We start from the raw sequence: 25,252 nt of genomic DNA on the forward strand, positions 1-25,252 counted from the left end.
AGCATAAATTTCTGTGTACGCGAGAGTGCAACATGCCTCCGAGGTATTTTTAGCGTAGTTTTTCAACTGAGAGTGTTTTTCGGTTGAAGCCCGCAACACGAATTTCTCAATCACACACACCATCAATGCAGGCCTACATGGAAAACACACATACACACTCAAAAGAAACAAGTTTGGCCCCGATTCTCGAAAGCAATACATCATTTCGGCTTGCCACGTGTGAAATATTAATTCCATGTTAACCAAGCACTAAATGTATACGCACGCGCACACATGCTCGACAATGTGTGTGACAGCGGGGAAGCGTTTGCTAATGATGTTGTCTCGTGTTGGTTCACCCACACTTGTGAACATGTTTGTTCTCAGGAAGATTTTGTTGGATTTTGTTTAAAAAATAATGTTTTCTGGTTATTGGATTTCAAAAATATATATTTTTAAAGCCACATCTGCCAAGGAATCAGATTGAAGAGCCAGTTTCTGATAACTTCCGGAAGGACAAGACCTGCTGGCCTATCGAACAAAAGTTTTTCCAATCAAAATACGTTCGTCAGTGGTGGGTGCAGATGTTTTTTCCCCATCAAAACACAACCCACCAAAGTGATTAGTGTGTGCGCAGGATGTTGGCCACCACTGCTGAAGTTCACCCACATTTGGTGTATTGGCGAGTGTTAATGTCAAACCCCGGTGCCAACATACAACGTCCCATGAAGTTGATCAAAAAGAGTTCATCCAGTTTTGTTTTTTCTCAGGATTCTCTCAGGATTTCCCCTAAGAGTCGCCATTTGTTGCGTAAGTCCACATTGGCACACTGCGCAGTAGAGGCGCGCGGTGTGCGCAGTGGCTCCTGAGACACAACCGCCCTGACCCAAAACTGGCTGCTCTTCACAGGGGCTATACATTGTTACGCTGTAATTCTGGATTCATGGGAAACTTTGAGCAAAGCATGTCACAGACAATTTATTAAGAAACCTTGGAACTCTTTTCATTTGTTGAAAAATTGCAGAATATCCATCCATTTACTGTTATTTTCGTTAAGGTGGACGGTGAGCTGGAGCCTATCGCAGCTTCCTATCGGCGAGAGCCAGCGTGCACCCTTAATTGGTCCCCAGTCTCTCATAGGGCACACATATTCAAACCCACTCACTTTCACACCTGCGGGCAATGTAAAGTCTTCAATGAAGCTAGCTTGTCGCACACCAAGCGATGCAACCGAACGTGTCTGAACTGGGCAATCGCAAAACAAATTACAGTCGGTGAAAGACCCACGCGCACACAGCAATTCACTGCAACAGAAAAACTATGACCCTTGGTGTTCTTATCAGAATACGATGTTTTGAGGAACCACAAACAACATGGCGCGATTGTCAAGGAAAAAGCAGATTGCCGTGGCTGTTGTAGACATTTTCTAAGAGAAGAAACGGATGAGAACGAAGGAAAAAGTGTGGATATTTGACATGCATTTCGGTGACAGACTCCTTCCACTTTGCTTTTAGCCACAGGCACATGAAATTGTAAATAGTCAAGTATTATTGCAAAACATTCATTTTCCACTGTATCTGCAGCATTACGACACCGTTCCGCTGCAATCGGTCAGCCAGTCTTGCACGCTCGGTTGCTTCGCTTGGTTTGTGGCAAAATTTACAAATATTATGCATATTTTTATAATGTGGGAGGGTGCTGGAGTATCCGGAGAAAACCCCACAGGCACATGAAGAGAACGCTAGTGCCACACAGGGAGACCGGAGGTGAGATTTGAACCCCGGACGTCAGAACTATGAGGCTGACGTGGTAACCACCAGTCCACCATCCTGCCCACGGATAGCCATCAATACCTTCAAGCAACCGATTGGTTTTTCGTTATCTTAACGGTTTTGTTCCTGTTCTTCAGATCCCAGTTATGACGGGAGCCTTCATGGACTCGTCGCCGAACGACGACTACAGCGGCGAGCACTCACTCTTCAACTCATCCGCCAGCGTCCACGCTGCTGCCTCGGCCGCGTCCGCGCACGGCCAGCCGGACGAGTCGCAGTCCGTGTCCAGCGACGCCATTTGGCTTTGGATCGCCATTGTGGCCACCATCGGAAACATCGTGGTGGTGGGCGTGGTCTACGCCTGCACCTTCTGAGGAAACGTGCGCCCCCAACAAGACCAACACTTTTGAGTCCTCCTAAATTTTGAATCTGTCTGGTCTTTTGAGAGCGGATACGCTCCATAATGGAATCGTCAACATCTACACCATGAGCGTAAAAGACTTGTCCGCTTTTGTTGGATTCCACGATTTGAGGATAATGTTGATCCCTCCTAAGTTTCTTTCCATGTCTCCCCTGGAGAACACACGCTCACTTGCCAAGCGGAGATGCGAGGAGATGGAGGTTAAATAGGGCTTGAGATTCGGGTTGATCCGGGGACGTCGCAAGCCTCCGTCGCCACAAAGCAATTTAGGGCAGCGCTGTTTAATTATGCCGTACTACAGGGATGGTGAATGTTAAAACATTTAGAAGGCACTGGGATTATTTTCAACCGAGGCAGCCCTGAGGCCCATTGCCATTAGGGCCCATGTAAGGAGACTCTGTGGATCATGCATGCCATGGACACACTAATGACTTAATCATCAGTAAACTCCACTTGCCGCACACTGAAAGTCACATAAATATCAAATCGTGAGGCCTAAATTTAACAAGGCACTAGTTCAGTTCAACCCCAAACATTTAGGCTTCTCCCCCATCATCCTTCACTGGATTCTGTGGCAAAATGAAAATGGGCATAAATGTAATTGACTGAAGCGTCAATTTTGTAGAAGACGCTCGTAAAAGCCAGGGGAGTGTCAATCCAGTCATTTGAACAGAAGCAGGATATGACGCCTGTGTGTAAGGGTATTTGACAGTGCCAGAAGAAAGCACTGGTCACACCACAATGCTGGTGCTGTGTCCCTGTCTCAAAGCGAAACGCAAACTGTGGCAATTTGGTCGAATCTCTGTCTGAAAGGTTTTCTCCATTGCCGCAGAGTAGTCAAATATTGATCTTGCAGCCAAAGATGCCATTTATTCTCACATACACTTCATCCACACAAATATATGAGCTTGTTGCCTTTGTTCAAGTCCATTTATTGATGTTTGCGCTTTTACAGTTTGTCGTTTGAGTTGCGTCGCCTACTTGGTTTTCTTCACCTCGTGTTACGATGATATGACTATACAATAGCTTACACTGTTCTAATGTTTTGTAGCAAATTAGAATGGTGACTGTATCAGCATCCTTGACACGAGTATACTCGCTTACTGCTCCTAGAGGACTTTTCAGGCCTGTTTTTTCATAACTGGTTGACTTATAGAACTATGTTGTAAACCACCACCACAATACCCTTTTTGTAAAGACTTATGCTTTTAGAATTAACGCAGTGTACTGTTTTTCTCTGCCGACACAAAGCTACAGTATATAATCCATACGGATGTGATTTTTGAGAAGAGCCATCGTAACGTTTTGACGGCAGCCATTTTGAAACGGATCGTATTCCTGTGCACCCCGACGAATCTGTTACACTTTTTTTTTTTCTGAAGCCAGTTGAGTTACGTAACGCCTTCAGCTGTAAAGCAATGTAACATGATCTTGTGTCCTAATAAAACAACGTGATTTCTGAGCCGACCGACTCACTTGATTTGCCTTGAGGTTTCCTACTGCTGGTTTTACATGGAAAGCAGCAAGTTGCATGATTTTTTTCTTCAAGTGGAACAAGGTTATCGCAAAAACCTCGTCCCTGACGCAAACCAAATCCAAGAAGAGAGAGTTGTTCTTTACATAGCGACTGTGTCAGGCGCTGTTAAAAGCGCACCAGGAAGACAATGAGTTACTCACTGAAGACTGCAAATCCCCGTCCCTGCCCCTCGAGGAGGACGATGTAACGTCTGAAAGATTTACAGATCGCATTTGCAAACGCACTTGTCAGCCGACGCGCCACCTTGCAGTCTGAATGAGCCGCCGAGCTAGCCTCCTTCACACGCACACCCTGCTGATACGGCGGCTTGATTCGATCAGCTCCCCCTCACATTCGCCGCTGGGCCTTTCCATTCCCTCTCGATGGACGCGAAGAAGGTTGTTTTCTTGTTGCTTTCTGCTGCTTGTTGACGGGAAAAGATGTGACTCCTGGAGGCAGTGCTAAAGTAAATGGATAATCACAGGGTTTCGCGAGCGCTAATGTATGCTAATGCATGGAGGGTTATTAGACTCGACAGTGGGAAATCCATAGTGGCTAACTGAGACTTTGCCAGGTAAGGCCAGCTCGAGATGGTGACTAATAGACATCAGCAGAAGTGATTCATTGGTCTGGAGCGGTGATGAAAAGAGAAGAGGGGAGGATACTTTCATACTGCCTTTAAAAGGTGGCATTTCCACCCATTTTTCTTTGTTACTGTTCTGGATGTACAGTATCTGTTTGCCTCTTCCACCAACACTCCAGTCACTTCAGACTTGATTTGAAGTGCTTGCAGTGCGCTCACAAATTGTCCACGGTGAAAACCATGAGAGCTGTCTAAAGTGAAAAAATAAAAATAAAAAATAGGGCGGTCTCCACCACTTTTACACCTGTTGCTAGTTGCCGCGCAATCTTAGTAGATCAACACGTCAACTGACAGTGGGAGCATTCTGTTAAAGTGAACACACAACTTAGCGCCCGCAATTCGAGGTCTTAGGGAATTAGGCCCTATGTCTTCTGACGAGCGCGCCAGTTGCCGTCCCACATGCACTGAAAAACATCGAGCCACCTCGTGGTCACAACCTGTTGTTTACAGTAACTTGGAACATAGCGTTCAAAAAGAACATGCACTCAGTAGGAGCTCTGGTAGATTTCTGCCATACTTTGTTTTTCATTTGATAGTTTTATTATATTTATGGTCTCAAAGTGTTTTTCATACAAATATTTCATTTAATGTCATTCTGACTAGGGGTGTCCCGATCTGAAATCGGTCCAATGTCAGCAAAAAAAAAAAACAGCTATTGGATCGGACTGGATATCAAATTTTCCCACTCTTTTCCCGCTTTTACCGACTACATAGAAAGAATAACCAATTTATTTACTTTCCGTTGTGTTGCGTTTCACGTGTCAAATGTGTTTTATTTTGAAAATTCACCGCATCTTCTCCGCCGCAACAGCTGCGGGTCTCAATTGGCACGTCAAGACGCTACTAGCCGACTCGCTAATGGCGGACAAGCTCAAAGAACCAATCATTTCATAAACTGATTCAGTGGATTCAAAATATTTGTTCTTTTGAACGAAACATTCCCGAACGGAACAACTCTAGACTGCACGTCGGTCACGTTACTAAAAATAAGGCCGCAAACTAGCGAAAATGAGTAAAAAACAAACGTCTGTAGTAGTAGACTACAGAGCGTTCTGCTCGATGTACGAATTCAAATTTACAAGAACGGAACTCAGATGTAAATTGAAGAACCTTTGTATTCCGTGATATCGCTGCATGAAAGAGGCAGTCGTCTCACAGGACGGTAAAGTCTGACCTCTGTCTGGTAAAATGTGACGGGCTGAGTGAGGAGTTGCTGGCTATGCTAATGTCTGCCAAGCCGCTTAGACTCACAACCTGTCAAACTGTCACTTTGAAGGCAGCCGGAACGTACGCCATTTTCTTGTTTTTTTCCATGCATATGTTAAGAATGGGCGGCACGGTGGCCGACTGGTTAGAGCGTCAGCCTCACAGTTCTGAGGACCCGGGTTCAATCCCCGGTCCAGCCTGTGTGGAGTTTGCATGTTCTCCCCCTTGCCTGCGTGGGTTTTCTCCGGGCACTCCGGTTTCCTCCCACATGCCAAAAACATGCATTCATTGGAGACTCTAAATTGCCCGTAGGCATGACTGTGAGTGCGAATGGTTGTTTGTTCGTATGTGCCCTGCGATTGGCTGGGAACCAGTTCAGGGTGTACCCCGCCTCCTGCCCGATGACAGCTGGGATAGGCTCCAGCACGCCCGCGACCCTAGTGAGGAGAAGCGCCTCAGAAAATGGATGGATGGATGGATGTTAAGAATGAAACCGGCAAAAGTCCTTTCTGCATGGGGGAACCATGAAGTTACCAGGAAATAATGTGTGAAATTATGTTTGGTTGCTGACTGCTAAAAGTTTACATGCTGATTATAATACTCAGAATTTGGAAATATGCCTAGTCAAATTTCAATGCAATCCCCTTATTATATTATTCTTGTTAATTCTGCAACTTTATTTTGGTAATTTCTTTTACGTCTCCATAATAATCCTTTGAAGGTCGAAAACATTCTGTTAACTGAATTTCCTCTACATCTATTTTTGAATCAACTTACCTGTTTAAATTTTAATTACAGTCAGTGTTCCGCCTCCCTCGGAAGCAATTAATCTCACGTAACATCTTCAACAACCACATCTTTTATTGATGAAACTGTTTTGGAATGTTGGGGAGGATAAGCGGTACAGAAAATGGATGGATGGGTGGATGGGAAAAAACAATCACGTATGGACGCTCGTTTATCCGGCTACCGTTTAACAACACTGAGCTCCCCGGAGGACCCGCATGAGTCTTTTTTACGCTACAATTACAGATATCTGCTTGACGGCAGTGACCACTGGGGCACACAAACACGGCGGCGTTGTAAACTGATGTAATCATCGCACCAGCGGCAGACTCCACAGGCCCCAAAAGGAACAGTGGGATTTGTTCTTGATAACATTAGCGGGAAAAGCAGCTCGGCGAGAAAAGGATTTGAGGTCATCTGCTGCCATGGCAACAGCCGACGAGAACGGATTTGGGTTGCATCTTCTTGGCTCGTGGCTGAGATTTCTGGAACTCAGCTGTCTTTGTTTCTGTCTCTTTTGTTTTGACACACAAACAGTGCCTCTCTGTTATGGTGGCTCATTACAGACCCTTGTCAATACAGCTAATTATCTTCTGAGGAGGGGTGGGGAACCTGCCGGCCAATGTTGCCATTGCATGATGGGAGCTCAGCATCTGCTGTCATCCATGTGGTTTGGATGAATCAAGGTCGATTACGGCAAGAGGGAATTCTCAGAAAGAATTGACAGGAAAGCGATGGGTGGATGGAGGATTATTTTTTTTTTTGTACATAGGTGGTAAAAAAAAAAAATTAAAAAAAATCTCAGTCTGGAATCAGAAGTCAACATTGACTGTTTCCCAATGCATTTTAAAGGCTGTCAAGTGCATGCCAAAGCAACAGGGGGCGCAAAGAACCAGACTCATCAGACCGTTTTAGCCAATCACAAGGATTTGCAGAAAATAACAATAAAAGGTGAGTTGAGGAAAAGGGTAATTGCGAGAATGATTGACTGTATACTGTTTATAGTTAATAAGCTTCAGAACAGGTGTCTCCTTGTCAATCAGTCAATAAATCTAATGATTATAAAACATCCATCCATCCATTTTCTTTACCGCTTTTCTTCCCGAGGGTCGCGGGCTGCCCGTGCCTATCCCAGCTATCTTTGGGCGGGAGGCAGGGTACACCCTGAACCGGTCGCCAGCCAATCGCAGAAACCCACCCAGGCACGGGGAGAACATGCAAACTCCACACAGGCGGGCTCGGGATTTGAACCCCGGTCCCCAGAACTGTGAGGCAGATGTGCTAACTAGTCGGTCACCATTATAAAACATTATGAATAAATAAAAAAATGCACACAAAATATATACCCATGACTAATTTCCTGCGTTTGAAATCGTGCATTTAGAATTTATTTTTATTTTTAGTATATAGGAATAAACAATTTAAAAATTGTTTTTCTGGTGTTAAAACTTTTCAAAGTATTTTTAATATATGGGAATAAATACTGACCATCAGAATTTGCATGTTGACAAAAGGTCACAAGTGCATTAAAAAATATATACATCTACAACATTGCCCTGCAGCATCATTAGCGATCTTTAATGCTTTTTTTTTTGCAAAAAGTCGCCTGCAAACAGTAGAGATGATAACGAAACATAACTACGACGATACTATAGCTCACCTACAGAAGCGAGGGGGAGTTGAACTCAAATAACCTCTGAACATCCAGCTGTCATTATGGTGGAGAGGAGAAGAGCACAGTTGCATCTGCTCTTGTCTCATTACGACTTGATGTTTCGTCTCCAAAACAAGGAAGCATGTCGTGCGGCAGAGTGTTCAGCCGAGTTAATGGTGATGACTTTGAGCTCAGCTAAATAAGACGTAATGAGGTATCAATCAGCATGCGCAACATGTAGCCTGTCACTGTAGAGACTGACGGGAATCGCTCCTCACTCACTGGCAGACGTGAGCCAAACCGCACATAAACGTGTGCTTGGGGGCAAAATGAAAGCTCTCTACAAGGTGAATGGTAGCAACAACAACAACAAAAAAACAAACAAAGACGCGAATGAAGGAAGAACAGGATCCCACTTTCTTTTTAGGGCGATATCAAAAGGACAGTTGATGATAACCAGAGAATATGAAATGAAACTTGGGAAAGGGTCAGGCTGCTCAGTACAATCTGAGCGAGCAAAGAAAAAAGTCGGGTTACTCGTAAGTCAAGGCACTACTGTATTTTAGTTGTATTAAGTAGCGGTTATAACCTCTCTTTGTGCTTGAAACGTTCTTTGTTCTGGAAACGAACGTTCTACAAATTCCACAGGAGGGTTAGCATAGAAATTACAAAGCCAGAACAGGGCCATTCAATTCTGCCGTTGAAAAATCATTTTGGTTTTGTAGTTAATGTTGGCACTGGAAAAAAAAAATCTATTTGAAATCAAAGAAAAATACTATATTTTATCTGGATTTTTTTTTAATTTTTATTATGATGTGTTTTTCAATGTTCATGGTTCAGATTTCCCCATCGTGTCCATCTTGTTTTCAATCGCAAAGTCCATTTTTGCACATTTACATTTCTTTTCATCTAATAATGTGCAGTAGAGGGCACTACATCCATTCTGTGCACATACATAGAGGTGCAAGTGCTGTTGATAAACATTAAAACTCATTCGCTGCCAGCCTTCCCAATTAACGTGGATATTTGACTTCAAAAAGCCGTCAATGGCAGTGAATGCCATGAATCTAATGAGATCAAGTAGAAGCTGTTTATTGAAGTGGTTTTAGTTTTCAGTGGTGTCGAACTGCACTGCATCATACAACTGAGAGCTGTTTCCTAATATTTGGGTGACCTTCCGGGGCTACTGTAAGGAGTAAGTAAAACGTCACCGCATCCGGCATTTTTCCTGTACACTTGTCTTTTTGAATTAAAGAGACGCTCATGTGAGTCCCGTCAAGAGATACTCAGTGGCATGCTCACTGCGAGTATCGCCCTGTTGTCAAAAGTCATCCCGTCAGTAGGCAGGCAGTCGGCCGTCTGACGGTGGCTATGTCGGCCGTCAGTCTGCATCGCACACAGTGGAACAAAAGACTTGGAAAAACTGACATTGTCCGATGTCTTTATGTTTTTACACGGGGGTTGCGACCAGCCACTTAGGTAGGCTACCTTCCAGGAAAATTACTGTACAGTAATCCCCCCACGTATCACTATTCACAAATTGACCTACTTGCTTCTTCTTTTCTTTGGAATATGTCCTTTGCTATTTGCTTAAAAAAAAAATGAAAAAATAAACCCTATTCATGGTTTTAGTGGTCTCTCTGGAACACTCGGATCCTTAAAAAATGGCGCCAATGCCTTGTCTAAACAGGAAAATATAGTATAGTCATGGTTTGAAGTCGTTTTTACAGTTTAAAATACTACAGTTAAAATCTGCGTAATTGACACACAGGAAAAAACGTTCATAGCGGCATATAGATGCCACAAGAGAGCTCCAATCTATATTTATTCTAAATGAAGCTCCTCAACTCACTTCAACATAGTTCCTGGGCACCAAGTTGCCACAAGATGGCGCTACCTAGGCCTGAGAACACAAATGGCGAACGCTAGTTTTTCACTGAATAATAAAGGATAGAGTCCCCTATAAAATTGGCTAATACACAAGCTTTATATGTCAGGGAGGACCTAAGTTTAGCCTTGGTAGTTAGCGGAAGTTATGGCGAGTCTTTGCCGCATGTGCATATTGATGCACATTTTTTTTCCAAAACCAAATCATCTGTAAGCCATTTATTTCTAATTATAATCTTGTAAAATGAATTTGAAATGATTCTAAACAGTTTTGGGATTATAGATTGTGGTATATTTACAGTTTGAACTGTTAAGTTGAATATAGGCCATTACGTACATTTTTAGGAGGGGGTGTCAATTACACGTGGAACCGGGCGGGCCCCACCACAATTACTGCACTATTTCTCACTGAAATGGCAATATTCTTAACTGTACAGACAATGCATCAACTCTTCGGCTCACTACCAAACGTCAAATGCAATTTTAGCAAGAAAAGCGAGGGAGTTTGACAGAACTGCTCAGATTCGGCCCATGTCTGTCTTTGCAGGCCACTTGTGCAGTACAGCTACACGTCAATGACACATTGGAAAGGAATGAAAAGTAATCACATTTTCTATCCCACACCACCCTCTGCTGGAATCCACCAATATGTTTCCTGCTTCAATTAGAATTGCAGTTTTGACATCATGAAACCAAGACGACACATTGACCAGCAGTACTTCCAGATTGAATTTAGTGCCACAGAGTATCAGGTTGCAACAGAGATGCAGAGAGACTGGAAGAGTCACAGAGAGGCAAACAAGTACATCACTAACGTTCTGTAAGTAGTGCATATCCACTATATGATGGAAATGCAGTGTGCAGCAATGCAGCTATTTAAATGATGAACATGCTTTACTATCTGCTGCTGTTCCGTTTGCTACCGTTATTCAGCCTGCAAGCAAATATCACCATTCAAGCGAAGCTAAGTCGATAGTTTACATCTCACTCTCTAAACTATGAACGCCCTCGGCCAGAAACATCAGGCCCTCGGTTGGAGCATAAACACATTTATTTATCTTCCCAGTCCAAGTTTAGCGTTTCATTACGTGCTGTAATGATGTAGCAGGCGCTGAAACCCAAGTAGAGGAAAGTACCCGAATGGAGACACATAGCCTATCCAACTGGTTGTATGGAACCCCCTCATTATGTTTTTTTTTTTAATCTAGAGCTGTAAATATAACATGAGCGGGTGGTCTGTATGGTTTCTGCCAGTCTGCGCAGCATCCAAAGCATTTGGGTGAGCCTCACTTAAGAACACGTGTTTCCACGACAGCCATTAGCGGCACCTCACGCTGTCAAGTTCGCGTCGAGGCCCTTTTGTCGTCCAAGCCAGAGGTTGGCTTGAGCTCTGTCTACCCCTCAAAGGCCCGACCGACTCTGGCAGACAGCTGCGAAAACCAACCGGGGCGACCCGTCTGCATCGAAAGAGGGGGAGACGAGTTATGAAACGCATAAGCCGCAGGGACGGGAGCGGCTGCGAGTAATCAAGCCCAGCGCCTGCGAAGCTCGTTAGAAGAGCGTACAAGAGGGGAAAGGACCAGTGTATGTTTTGGAAAAAACGCACAAGCCTGACCGCATGTCGCGGTGCCGCATTACGGCCCATTACACACCAGTGAGACATAACACTGCGACTGCTTCCATAATTAGGCAAGGGACGTTCGGGTTGTCACAATAAACGTGTCATATGTGTGTGTGTTCCGGGTTTTGTCTTCCCCCCTGTTTCACACACACCTGCTCATGTGAGCATCTTCATCACCTGTGCCTCGTTCACCCTAATTACCCCTTGTATATAACCTCGTGTCTCATTTCCTCTCGTTGCCAGTTCGTTGTACCTTGTCGTCGCGTTCCAGCATTCCTTGTTTCCACGTCATAGATTCACAGTAAGACCTGACCCTGTTCCGATTATCGACCTTGTCTCTTTGCCTCATGTTTTTGGATACTGTTGCCTCTTTTGGATTGCCTGCCTGTGTACCGACCTATGCCCGTCTATTAAACCTCTCTTTTTGGAAACTGTCAATTTGTTTTGGAGTCGTGCATTTTTGGGTCCTATCCTCTGTTCCGTTCATGACAGAACGAACTGGCCAGAACATGGACCCAGCAGACTCAGACCCGGTGCGCAAAGCCCTTCAAGCGCAGGGTCAACGCCTCGCGAAGCAGGATGAGCAGATTGCCGCCCTCCACCTTCATCTAGAGGGACTGTCAAGTTATCAGGACAATATGATGAGACAGGTGGCCTCGCAGTTTGAACTTCTTATGAAATTTTTTCAAGAGAAGGAACCAGTTGGCACCACACCCAGTACCGCCACGGTACTTCCATGTGAAGTAGTCACCATGCAGCCACCTGCCACCTCCGCTGCTGTCTGCCCACAGCTCTCTCGACCGGAGAGGTTCTCTGGAGAATCTGGGAACATTAAGCCGTTCATCACGCAGTGCGAACTCCACTTTGAACTGCAGGGAGCCGCCTTCCCCACCGAGCGGGCAAAGATCGCATTCGTCATTTCCCACCTGACTGGTCGTGCGGAGGCGTGGGCTACTGCTGAATGGAGCCGCAATTCCGCCGCGTGTCATTCATGGGCTTTTTTCGTCAAGACTATGGAGCAAATTTTTCAATTTTCCACTCCTGATCGTGAGGCAGCTCGCTCCCTTGTCACCTTACAACAAGGCAAGCGCAGGGTGTCAGATTACGCGATTGAGTTTCGCATTCTAGCAGCTGAGACTCATTGGAATAATCCGGCGCTACTTGATGCCTTTTTTCAAGGACTATCCCCCGCCGTCAAGGATCATTTAGTCCCGCTAGACCTGCCACCCGACTTGGACACTCTCATCGCTCTCGCCCTCAAGATCGACAGAAGGCTTTTGGATCGCGAGCTGGAAGGAGATCGGCGGAAGGATGCTTCACCGCGCACTTGGAGGACGAGCCTCGGTGACAAGCCAAACCAAGGCAGATTCCCTGCTGCCAGTCTCAATCCACTGGCTAGCGTCACCACGGATGAGCCCATGCAACGGGGCAGGTTCCGTCTCTCCTCTGAGGAACGTCAACGCCGGCTGAGGGAAGGGCGGTGCTTCTACTGCGGTCAGTTGGGTCATTCCGTGAGAAACTGTCACGTCAAAGTTGCCGGTGCCGGTAGCCAGGGCACGGGAGAGGTGAGTCTGAATTTCATTAAGGAAGACCCTACACGGGTTCTTCCTAAAGTGACACTAGGCTCTCCTGATTTATCTCAAGTGCCCACCTGTTATCAGGATATTAAAGATGTTTTTTCCAAGTCCAAGGCCAAATCCCTTCCACCCCACAGACCTTATGACTGTGCTATTGACTTGCTGCCTGGAACCACACCCCCACGAGGGAGGTTGTTCTCTCTTTCAGGGCCGGAACACAAGGCCATGAAGGAATACGTAGAAGAATCACTGGCAGCTGGGATCATTCGCCCATCTTCATCCCCTGCGGGAGCAGGATTTTTCTTCGTGGACAAGAAAGACAAGACCCTGCGACCCTGTATCGATTACCGGGGTCTCAATGAGATCACGGTAAAAAACAGGTACCCTCTTCCTCTCATCTCCACCGCCTTTGAGTTCCTGGAGGGAGCCAAGATTTTCACAAAACTGGACTTAAGAAATGCATATCATCTAGTCAGGATAAGGGAGGGGGATGAATGGAAAACAGCATTTAACACACCAACGGGACATTATGAATATTTGGTAATGCCTTTTGGGCTTACTAACGCTCCAGCTGTTTTCCAGAACCTTGTCAATGATGTCCTGCGCGACATGTTGAATGTTTATGTTTTTGTTTATTTAGATGATATTCTGATATTCTCCCCGGATGAGGAGACTCACATTATTCATGTCCGCTCTGTTTTGCAGCAGTTACTGCAGAATCAACTCTATGTCAAGGCTGAGAAATGTGAGTTCCACCAGGCGTCCGTTTCTTTTCTGGGTTTCGTCCTGGCTCAAGGTGAAGTCAAGATGGACCCTTGCAAAGTCGATGCCGTTATTAATTGGCCTACTCCCACGTCACGCAAAGATGTACAAAGGTTCTTGGGGTTCGCAAACTTCTACAGGAAATTCATCAGGAATTTCAGTTCTATAGCCTCTCCTTTGCATGATCTTACCTCGCCACACAAACCTTTTGTATGGAACCCGCTTTGTCATGCAGCTTTTCAAAGACTTAAGTCGAGCTTTACCTCCGCTCCCATCCTTACTTTGCCAGATCTCAAACAGCAGTTTGTGGTAGAAGTCGATGCGTCTGATGCCGGAATAGGAGCAGTGCTCTCCCAGAAGTCTCTCAAGGATGAGAAGTTACATCCTTGTGCGTTTCTCTCCAAAAAATTGACCCCAGCTGAAAAAAATTATGACATTGGCGACCGTGAACTGTTGGCAGTCAAGGTGGCTTTGATGGAGTGGAGGCACTGGCTAGAGGGGGCACATACTCCGTTTTTAGTATGGACAGATCACAAGAACCTTGAATATATTAAAACTGCCAAAAGATTAAATGCGAGGCAGGCTAGATGGGCTCTTTTCTTCTCTAGATTTAATTTTACGTTATCATACCGACCGGGTTCTAAAAATGGTAAGCCAGATGCTTTGTCACGCATTTTCTCCGAGGAGAGTTCTTTGTCCGACCCTAAGACTATTTTGCCTAAGTCATGCTTCATTTCCGCTTTTGTTTGGGACATTGAGACTGCGGTTGAAGGGGCTCTGAAAGACACTCCTAGCCCTGAAGATTGCCCCGAGAACAGGCTTTATGTGGTTCCGACCTTAAGGGGAAAAGTCATCCACTGGGCTCACACGAACCGAACGGTATGTCACCCAGGCATTGCCAAGACGCTATCGGTGGTCGAACAGCGCTTTTGGTGGCCTAATGTTAGGAGGGATGTTAGCGATTACGTCAATGCTTGCCAGGTATGTGCTGCTAACAAGGCCTCTCATCAACGTCCTTCTGGGGAGTTGCGACCCCTGCCAATACCACAACGTCCTTGGTCAGACATTTCCGTAGACTTTGTTACAGGATTACCGGCCTCTAAAGGCAATACCACCATTCTTACAGTTGTTGACAGGTTCTCTAAGATGGCGCACTTCATTGCACTTCCAAAACTCCCCTCAGCTAAAGACACTGCCGAGCTAATGATTAATCAGGTTTTTAAGTTCCATGGTTTCCCCAAGAATGTGGTGTCTGATAGGGGTCCCCAATTCATTTCGCAATTTTGGAAGGAGTTTTGTAAACTCATAGGTGCTACCGTCAGTCTGTCATCCGGGTTTCATCCTGAAACCAACGGCCAAACCGAGAGGCTGAACCAGGACCTGGAGACGGGGCTCCGATGTCTCGCTTCACAGGAGCCGCGATCCTGGTCTCAGAAACTGGTTTGGGTCGAATTCTCCCACAATTCCCTCCCCTCTGCATCCACTGGTCTATCGCCTTTTCACGTTGTGCATGGTTACCAACCATCTCTGTTTCCTGCCATAGCCCCAGAATCCACAGTTCCAGCGGCATTAACCTTGGTGAGACGCTGCAGGAGGACCTGGGAGCGAGCCCGCCAGATGCTGCTGCGCCAGGGACGGTCCTACAAAGCCGCTGCTGACCGTCGGAGGACACCGGCCCCGAACTACAAAGTGGGTCAGCGAGTTTGGCTTTCGACCAAACATATTCCACTCCGGGTGGAGTCCAAGAAGCTCGCTCCCAGGTTCGTTGGGCCCTTCCCCATCACAAAAATAATCAACCCTGTCACCGTGAAGCTGAGGCTCCCAAGGTCTATGCGGGTCCACCCTACTTTTCACGTCAGCCTACTCAAGCCAGCCCGGGAGTCCCCTCTGGTCCCGCCTTCCAGGCCCCCTCCTCCCCCCCGGTTTGTGGATGGGGGCCCTGTCTTCTCTGTGAAGCGGCTGTTGTCATCTCGTCGGAGGGGCAGGGGGTTTCAATATCTGGTGGACTGGGAGGGCTATGGGCCTGAGGAGCGTTCCTGGGTACCGTCTGCGTTTATCGTGGATGATTCGCTCATTCGGGACTTCCACGTTGCGCATCCAGGGGCCCCAGGGCCGTCTGGGGCCGGCCGTTAAGGGGGGGGTACTGTCATATGTGTGTGTGTTCCGGGTTTTGTCTTCCCCCCTGTTTCACACACACCTGCTCATGTGAGCATCTTCATCACCTGTGCCTCGTTCACCCTAATTACCCCTTGTATATAACCTCGTGTCTCATTTCCTCTCGTTGCCAGTTCGTTGTACCTTGTCGTCGCGTTCCAGCATTCCTTGTTTCCACGTCATAGATTCACAGTAAGACCTGACCCTGTTCCGATTATCGACCTTGTCTCTTTGCCTCATGTTTTTGGATACTGTTGCCTCTTTTGGATTGCCTGCCTGTGTACCGACCTATGCCCGTCTATTAAACCTCTCTTTTTGGAAACTGTCAATTTGTTTTGGAGTCGTGCATTTTTGGGTCCTATCCTCTGTTCCGTTCATGACAAAACGTGTGTCCAATATGTACTCCAATCGTTATACTTCACAATGGCTTGGAGTGCACTCAAAAATATTACTTTGGACACAGCATGGGAACAGTACAGTAAAGTAAGGGACAGAGTCCTGCCCCAAATTAAAAACAGAACTATATACAGTATGAAGTATGTAATCGCTTGGCATATCTTCACCTACACTGATAATTGCTTTTAGTAAGTTCATTAAAAGATGACGAATGTCAGTGGGCGGTCCTTGCATTTTTCTGTACGCATCCCGGAAGATAAAGATTGGAGACGTAAACAGACCACAAACTGTGATCCCAAAACGCATCAATATCATTTCAAACTCATTTGACATTTTACCCTTGAAAATGAATATCTCACAGATTATTTGATTTGCAGTCACGATTACATGCATATGCTGCAAAGACCCTCCCTAACGTCTACCCAAAAAAAAAAGCTTGATTAAATTTAGATCCTCCCCAATTTGCAAAGGTCTTAGTCTTCTCAGTTGAGATGTCTCTCTTCAACAATACTTCCTTGACACCAATTACTTATTTCCCATTAGTCGTGGCTTCGGTGCCATCTTGTGGTATTTTAGAGCATTAAACTGTGCATAGTGAACAGTGAATAGGCGGGGATCACTGTACACGTACGTATGCATGCGGTACCCTTTTGGTTCTAGATGAAGGTAAGAAGTTACTTTGGAGTCCAGTTATCCACATGTTGTACATTCGGGTGGTCGATTCCAGGTGAATTCACAGCTTACTGAGCATTGCAAGCTATGAAAAGAATGCGCTGTGGCAACTTACCCAACGAGAACAAATTGAAACACAAAACAGTCAGAGAAAGCGGGGTTGGATCGGATAGACACTGAGGAAACTTGCCTCTAACATGACCGGGCAGGCCTTATCCTGGAACGTAAGGAAGCCGGGAAACCAAAAAACCTGGAGGAGGTCAGTCGAGGGCGAGCTGAAGGAAGCGGCGACATCTCGCCCAAGACCGAATCAGTTACAGTAGAGAAGATTCACAAGTGAGCTACACTGATAAGCAAACGGGCTCAAGAAGAAGAAGAAGAAGAAGAAGAGGAAGAAACATGCTTTGGAAGATACACTGGTTAGAATGCACCTGTACAGAGTTGTAAATGCCACAGTTTGTGGGACATATTTGTAAGTACGTATTACATGTTTGAATTGTGTTTGTGGCGTTATCAGTCAGTTAGTTCAGCCTAAAGCACAGAGAGTCAACATTTCTCGTGACGCCAACGAAGGTCAATTACGCCACTCGTCGTCTTCTTAACTTCATGAGACATAGTGGGTGTTAAGCATAAGAAGCAAGGTGGGAGTTCAACATGGCAACGCTTGCACAGAACATTAAGTAAACAATCCAAGAGGTTGCTAAGTGTATATTTTCCTTTCGATTTTTCTCCTTCTTAACTGTTTCGTGTCAGGATTTCTGCCGAGCATATTGGAATTTGGCCGCTTCATAATGTTGTGGCCAGTGAGTGGATCTTTTATGACCATTAGGGGATTAGCAGAGTTAACTAGACTTTTAAGTTTTCGTCTTACGAGGGGGAAAAAAAGTCCACATTTTACAAAAAATATAAAGTAGTAATATAATTTTAAAAAAATGTTTTGAAGTGAAGATGTAATTTTTTGGGGGGGAAACTTCCTGAGAGAAAAATATTGTAATTGGTAAGTGTAAAGTCATAATATTAAGGGGGTGGGGGGGGGGGGGGGGGGGGATGTCAATTTTACAATGTTTTTTTTAAATGTATCATTTTCTTTGCAAGAAAGTTAAGAAATACAAGCTCTAAGCTCGCAATAAATTTTACGCGACTCAAGTTGTAAAGTTACGTGAGATAAAACATTTACGTTTGATAAAAATGTATTCATAATTTTACAAGAAAAAACATATTTTATGAGATCATAAATCATACTGTTTTGAGAATGAAGTCATAATATTGAAATGAAGTTGTAACATTTAAAGAGAAAATAACCTGAAATTTGACTTAATTAATGACTTAAATAATTTTACAAGACAAAATAAATGAGCTTTTACAAGGAAAAGTTGACAAAAGAACAATCATCCTGTTAAAGAATGAAGTACAGTAGTTATTTTACAACCAAAAAAAAAGTTATTTTACAAGAACATACGACATAGTAGCATATTACAAGAAAACATTTAATTGAACGTGAAAAAACCTTGACGAGAATAATTTCAGAATATTCAAAAAATTGAAGTCATAATTCTATGAGAGCATAAACTTGTCATTTTACCAAGCTTTCTTAACATGTGATGACAATGACTTTCCTTGAAGTTAATTTTGCCATTAAGGAAATGTATTCTTTTATTTATTGCTTTGTTTCAGGGTGGAACCCTCAATCATCCATGTTAAACATAACTGTGACTTGTGATTGTGTTCCTTATCTCAAGCTCCATCGAGGAAACACGGGACGAGGAATCCATCCATCCAGCGTAATGTCCCAAAGTCTCAATAAATTGCCATTAAGCCGCCGGGCGAGAGTACGGCGCCACTTCCGTACCTACTGTACGATGACTCGAAGCCAACTTTCTGGAGTTGCTCTTTGCGTCTCTACCAGCCATTCAATAATTCATCCAAAGTATTTCAGAATTTTCAGCACTTTCTTGCGGTCGTGGTTATGACCGAGCGGATGGGATTTCGCACATTATCGACGACTCTCAAACACAGAATCAATACTAACTCGCAAATGTCCTTTGGAGCGAGTGCATTAGCCCTAATGAGCTGCACTGTGACAACTGGAGGGTTCACAAATTGCTGTGTTGCTCATTCAAACGTTAACCCCGAGATCACTAAAAGGACGCGTACTAATGACTGCTATTATGCTCGGTGTTGACGATTTCAAAACTGGAAAGGGAGCATCAACAATTCGACTCTGTTGTTTTAGACAAGCATAAAAAAACGTTTGTTCTGATCTCTTTGTTCTGGTCAGAATCTGAGCTGCATCCTTCTGAATGAGCTACAGCTGTTTAATGCTCTTTTGAGGGACTCAAGTCAGAAGACCATTACAATAGTCAAGTCTACTTGAGATAAAAGCATGGATGAGCTTCTCCTGGTCTGGTTGTCACATGCAAGCCATCACTCTGGATATGTTCTTCAGCTGGTAAAAGGCTGTTATAGTGATTGATTTGATATGACTGTTGAAAGTCAGGTTGGAATCTATCAGTACACCAAGGTTTCGAAGTTGGTGTTTGTATTTACTAACAGCAAATGTCAATAAAAGCCTCCCCTGTAAGAGGCACATCCCCACATTTGCAACTAATTGAATAACTCACCACCCGTGTAACCATTCATAAATACAGTAACTAAATTCACACAGTACATCGGATTCAGTCATCAAATGTGTTTTCAACTCAAAAATAATAATCCATTGGAATATGAAATGTGCAAGCAGTAAGATACCAAAAATGCAGACATGATGTTACAGTGAGGTGGTGAAGGGGGGGGGGGGGGGGGGGGGGTGAACACTGGAAAGAGAAAAAAAAATGTGAAGTAATACTTTTTTTGGCTGACATCTCCAAAGGGCAAGTCACATACGAACGGGGCGGAGAGGGAGAAAGGGAAGCTCCTACAAGAGCGCGCGTGGGCATCTGCGCACTTCACATCTGGACTGACTTGACTCAGGGGGGAAATGGCTCTTCAAACAACAAGGTAATCGCTTTCAAAATGTACAATGATATTGTTGTCTTAATGTGCGGGGAAACAATACTGCTACTGACCGGGGACTAGTGGAGTTGGGGCTACTTGGTAGAGCTGAACTTTTCACCACACAATATTCTTTGAACATGTGCATGTATTTAACCATTATCCCTGCAAACCTAAATTCCATTTGGCACCCATTACAATGTTAATTTAGTGAGATGGTTTGTAATAATAATAAACAGTGCACGCTTTAATTATAATACACCATCTTTAGGGTGCACCCTTCACTCATTAGTAAAAGAAATGACTCAACCGCGATCCTTCAAAAGGTTAACACTTTTCAAATATTTATCTGATACACCGTTACTATAGTCAAGTATTTTGATTTGTTATTTTTTTCTCTCTGATACTGCTGATCTCGGCTTAATGGCCTCGAGCAAAACAGATTGCCGGACGAGGCGCACGATATCTCCCAATGTGCTGTACCCAATTTAAACCCCTCCAGGGAATTACAGTCGGCAGACCCGACCGAGCCTGTTGCTCCTAATTGGAGCTAATTGTAATCTACATGCATGGCATGGACATACAGTATGTACGGTGTGTTATATGTGGGTAAAATGCACGATAACGCACTTAAAGACGTCATTAAAAAAAAAAAAAAAAAAAAACAGACAACACGAGACCACTGTAATTGTGATACTGTAATTGACGTCCTGTAGCCTGTGTAATTTTATATGTGCCTTAAAACTTCCTGCAGCAATGATGAGCAATCAAAACTGTTTTTGCCGTTATCTGAACGAGGGTCATGAGGATGCTTTCCAAAGCAACAGTGGACATGGTGGCCGTTGTTTTCAAAGCCGTTAGGGTTAGGGTCTTTCATTTTAGGGGTTGAGTTGAGGGCTAGCAGTCAGTCATTCATGTAAAAAACAAAAAAACATTTCTACATTGCATTTCTTTTCGGGTAAGGGGTTAGGGTTTACGTTCAGGGTTTGATAAGGGTTTACAGTAAGGGGTTAGGGCAGCGGTGTCAAACATACGCCCTGTGGGCCAGAACCAGCCCATCAGGGGCTCAAATCCGGCCCCGGTGATAGAACACATTAACAGCAATTTTTCAGTAAAAGTAACTGTTGTTGCTAATTTTGTCCATAAGATGACCACTTACCACTTAAATGACATTCTGAAATATGCTGTTACACAGAAGTCGACGAATTTTACAAGTGTAATGTTGGAATATTCAGAAATATTATATATTTTATATTTAATAGTATGATGTGACGATTCAGTTGAGGTTGTCAAGATTCCCAGATGGAAGTGGAAATGTTTGTGCATTTGAAATGATTTCTCGATCTTAACAGTTTGTTTTATCAAATGTCCATAGTGAATATACAGTACGGGTAGATCCACTATGATCTGTAAATTGCACATGAAAACGGAAACATTGATTCTTAATATTGTTTAAATTCCACTCATTTTTGTTCACCAATTACTCATATCATTTGAAACAAGATTTGCAAAACGATTAGGTTATGGTTTAGTTCTAGGATTATGATTGATGGTTAGGGTTATGGCTTTGGGTCAAGGTTTATGGTTAAGGTTTATGATTAGGGTTTGGGGTTGATCGTTAGGGTGAGCGGTTGGTGTTAAGGTTAATTGTTGGGGTTGGGGTTAGAGTTAGGCGTGCAACTGGATGTAGATCATGTCTGCACCCCCTGAGTCATCAAATTCTCATCCACTTGGCCGGCAGCAAACATTATCCGCTCTAGCTACGTGAGCCGAGCTTTTAGAAGTCTCAAAAGGTAACTGATGCTTGAACCTAAACCCAACCAAACTGTTATTTTGGTTGGCTTTAGGTTTTATCAAGGAATCTGGCATGGAAAAAGGGTGATTGTAAAACAGATGAAAATTGTTGGAGGGATTTGGTGGAATGTTGAGGAGTTAGCAGAGTCAAAGTTGTGTAAGTTTCAGACACTTATCGTCTGTATTTGTAGTTTTATTATATATTTAATGATTCGTTGCTTTGAACTGCAGTTTCAAGCAGACAGCTGCAGCTGGACCTTTTTTCTTTTTCTTTTTTTTTTTTTTTTTAAATGTCACTTTACTAGCATTTTTGCTTTCCCCGCAGAATACCAGAGCTGAACACCACAGTTGAAAACCACACAGTCATAGAAGAAAAGAGCTGCATCGATCCCGACCTTTGGAATGCGCTCACCAGCAGCCAGCCCATCTACTTGGGGGTCTGCGCCGTGCTGGGAGTGGTCTTGAACGTCTTCGTGCTGCTGGTGTTCTGCCTGCACAAGAAGGCGTGCACGGTGGCCGAGATCTACCTGAGCAACCTGGCGGCCGCCGACCTCCTCGTGGTGTGCTGCCTTCCCTTTTGGGCCGTCAACATCGCCGAGAATTTCAACTGGCCTTTCGGTCTGGCCATGTGCAAAGTGGTCAACACGGGCATCAAGATGAACGTTTACAGCAGCATCTACTTCCTGGTTCTGGTGAGCATGGATCGTTACGTGGCGCTGGTTCACCCGATGTCGCACGGGCGAATGCGTCGACCCAAGTATGCCAAACTGGGCTGTCTGCTGGTGTGGGCTTTCGGCTTGCTCCTGAGCGCCCCGACGCTGGTCTTCAGGGTGGTGAAGTATTTCCCCGAGTACGACGTGCACGCCTGCGTCCTCGATTTCCCAAGCCGCGCCGTAATGCTGCTCTGCGATGCGATGCTAATTATCTTCAGCTTCGTCATCCCGATTCCCATCATCTCATTCTGCACCGTCAAGATCATCCAGGCGTTAAGCAAGCGGACGATAGAGAGGTTCAACGCTGAGAAGACTGAGCAGAAGGCCACCACGCTGGTGTTGGTCATCCTGGTTGCCTTCCTCATCTGCTGGATACCGTTTCACATCGTCACAGTGCTGGATGTGCTAATAAAGGCCCGTGTGATGCTTGGGTGTCACCTGGAAGCAGCCGTAGACATTTGCAAACAGATCTTTGACTACTTGGCCTTCTTCAACAGCATCATCAACCCCGTCTTGTATGTCATCGTTGGGAAAAACTTCCGGAAAAAGGCTCAGGAAGTGTGCAAGCACTGGCGCCTCAGTAGCAAAGCGACAGCGTCCACTCATTCAAACACTTCTGCGACACTGAGGACATTTACATAAAAATCAAATCAGCCAGGGGGGAGGACTCTCCTTGTCATAGTGGGGTGGCGATGGCATCCATAAACACATTCTCATCTCAGCCCAAACCAGAGGTATTTTGATATGAAAATACCTTAGCGGGGCTCCAACTACTTACAACGTAGATAGCATACATACAATATGTACTCCTTCCTTCTAACTAGAAGGAAAACTCCAATTTCTAATCCAAGGGCAACGTGCTAGCCTCGAAATGATTGATTGTAAAACGTCACAACTGAATCGAGATCTTTGATAGCAGGGACCGCAACGTTGAACAACAGCATTGCTTGGATGATTTTTCACAGTCACAACTAGGGATGAAAGGGTTTACCGAGAAACAGCGGTATTACATTTCTAATCATCGATACTACCGTGTTTAGCATCTCCGAGAGTATAGTAGTTGTTTCGAGCCATCGGGTGGGCACCGCAACAGCAAACAAACTGAGAAAGAGGAAGACGCGAACTGCAGAAGAAGAGCATGTGACTGAAACAGAAGACGACGAGTATCTCTTGTCTTGACGGGTGCTCACTTTTTGCTAGGCAGAATTAGTTGGACACAGTTATTCCTGCCTCAAAGTCCTTTTTTTTTTTTTTTTAAATGTTCATGTGTCTATAAGACGTAGTAGTTTCTTAGAGAGCTAGGCGGTAGAGGGGTCGTTATAAAACCCAGCACAAAAAGGACAGGGAGCAATGGCCAGATTAGAAACCAAATGCGGAAATGACTGCAAAAAAAAAATAATAGTTCCATGGCAATTGAGAAAAGTTATTTTAAGGGAAATAAACTATTATTCCTCACTTTTTTTGTAAAAACACTGTAAAATCCAGTTTTGTTGCCCGCATGAGCAACATGCGGGCAACAAAACTGATCGTAAAATCTGCTAAGTTCATACAAAGTCAGTTGATTAAATACAAAGTCAAAAGTCTGCAATCATTTCAACTTTAACTGTCGCAGAAGTCCCCGTCGTTTTATTTTAACACATTTAAACATTTGAACAGACAAGAATGAATGACTCACTGTCTACTGACCAAGTTTCCAATGGTGACGCCCCATCACGCTGCTTTTTTCTTTCCTCCACGGCTGTCGCTTGTATTGTGGAGCGTTTTTTTTTTTTTTTTTTTTTTTTTCCCCCCCCCCACAAAACCGCAATCGAGCAGCCCACTCAGTGTTGACTCACAGGTCTGTGGGAGGGTGCACAGACACTCCCCAAATGAGAGACATGCAATACCAAAAAGGCAGTGGGCCTTGAACCACATTGCCAGGGTTGCGGACTACCACTGGAATCGATTCAATAGAATTTGTCGCATGTATTTTTACCAATCTGTCACGATTTCGCTGCCACGTATTGTTTCTTTCACAAAACGCAATTACAATTGTTTATTGTATGAGATCAAATCTGTTTGTCCGTGATCATTGGTTATTATAATAATCTTATCAAAGCAACTGTCCGCTCATATTTATTAATACAATTGTGACGTCAAAGAAATACAGTACTTGCATTAAAGCTGTTTGCACGATCCAAAGGTGATTATGGGTTCCATCATTTATTGCATCATCTTTCAAAGTAATAATACATGATTGCTTTTAATGAATTAAATGTTTTTCAAATGTATATAATCGCACAATAAATGATCACCTTTCAGCATCTTGAGTTGCAGAGGTTGGTAGTAATGACATTTACTCGGTTAAATTCACTTGAGTCACTTTTGGGAAAAGTGTACTTATCAGCAGGGGTGGTTTTCAATATAAATAACCACAGATGGAGTCAATCCAAATCCCCTGTTGCTGAGAAAATCTCTTCTGGCATAAAAAGGTTTACAGGTCCTCTAGCTGCCGTCAAAGGCAACGCTCATATATTTCCTTTATTAAATAAATGTGTTTTTTTTTGGTTCAAAAGGACAACAACTAAAGACATTATTTCATGTAAAATGTTAAATATTCAATAAGTTCTAATTTTCAGGTAATTTATTTTGTTGAGAAGAAGGGGAACTTCATTTTTGTTCCACCTGCATACATAGTTTTTAGGGGATACAGTTAATTGACGCACTTA

General features: G+C 44.2%; 2 protein-coding genes across 2 annotated transcripts in view; both read left to right on the forward strand.

The window, feature by feature from the left end:
* LOC133488261 (uncharacterized protein C14orf132) overlaps positions 1-3,634 on the forward strand; it is a 100,064-nt gene extending 96,430 nt beyond the window's left edge. Inside the window, 1 exon segment of the mRNA XM_061795906.1 lies at positions 1,889-3,634. Within this exon segment, the coding sequence (XP_061651890.1) occupies positions 1,889-2,125 (237 nt within the window). The 3' untranslated portion in view covers positions 2,126-3,634.
* Positions 3,635-19,955: 16,321 nt separating this feature from the next.
* bdkrb2 (bradykinin receptor B2) lies at positions 19,956-24,725 on the forward strand. The gene is made up of 2 exons (XM_061795009.1): positions 19,956-20,043; positions 22,157-24,725. The coding sequence occupies exons 1-2, from the start codon at positions 20,024-20,026 to the stop codon at positions 23,184-23,186; spliced, it is 1,050 nt and encodes a 349-aa protein (XP_061650993.1). The 5' UTR covers positions 19,956-20,023; the 3' UTR covers positions 23,187-24,725.
* The last annotated feature ends 527 nt before the right edge of the window (positions 24,726-25,252 follow it).

The sequence above is a fragment of the Phyllopteryx taeniolatus genome, chromosome 13, assembly GCF_024500385.1.
Source record: "Phyllopteryx taeniolatus isolate TA_2022b chromosome 13, UOR_Ptae_1.2, whole genome shotgun sequence".
In the NCBI taxonomy this organism is placed as follows: Eukaryota; Metazoa; Chordata; class Actinopteri; order Syngnathiformes; family Syngnathidae; genus Phyllopteryx; species Phyllopteryx taeniolatus.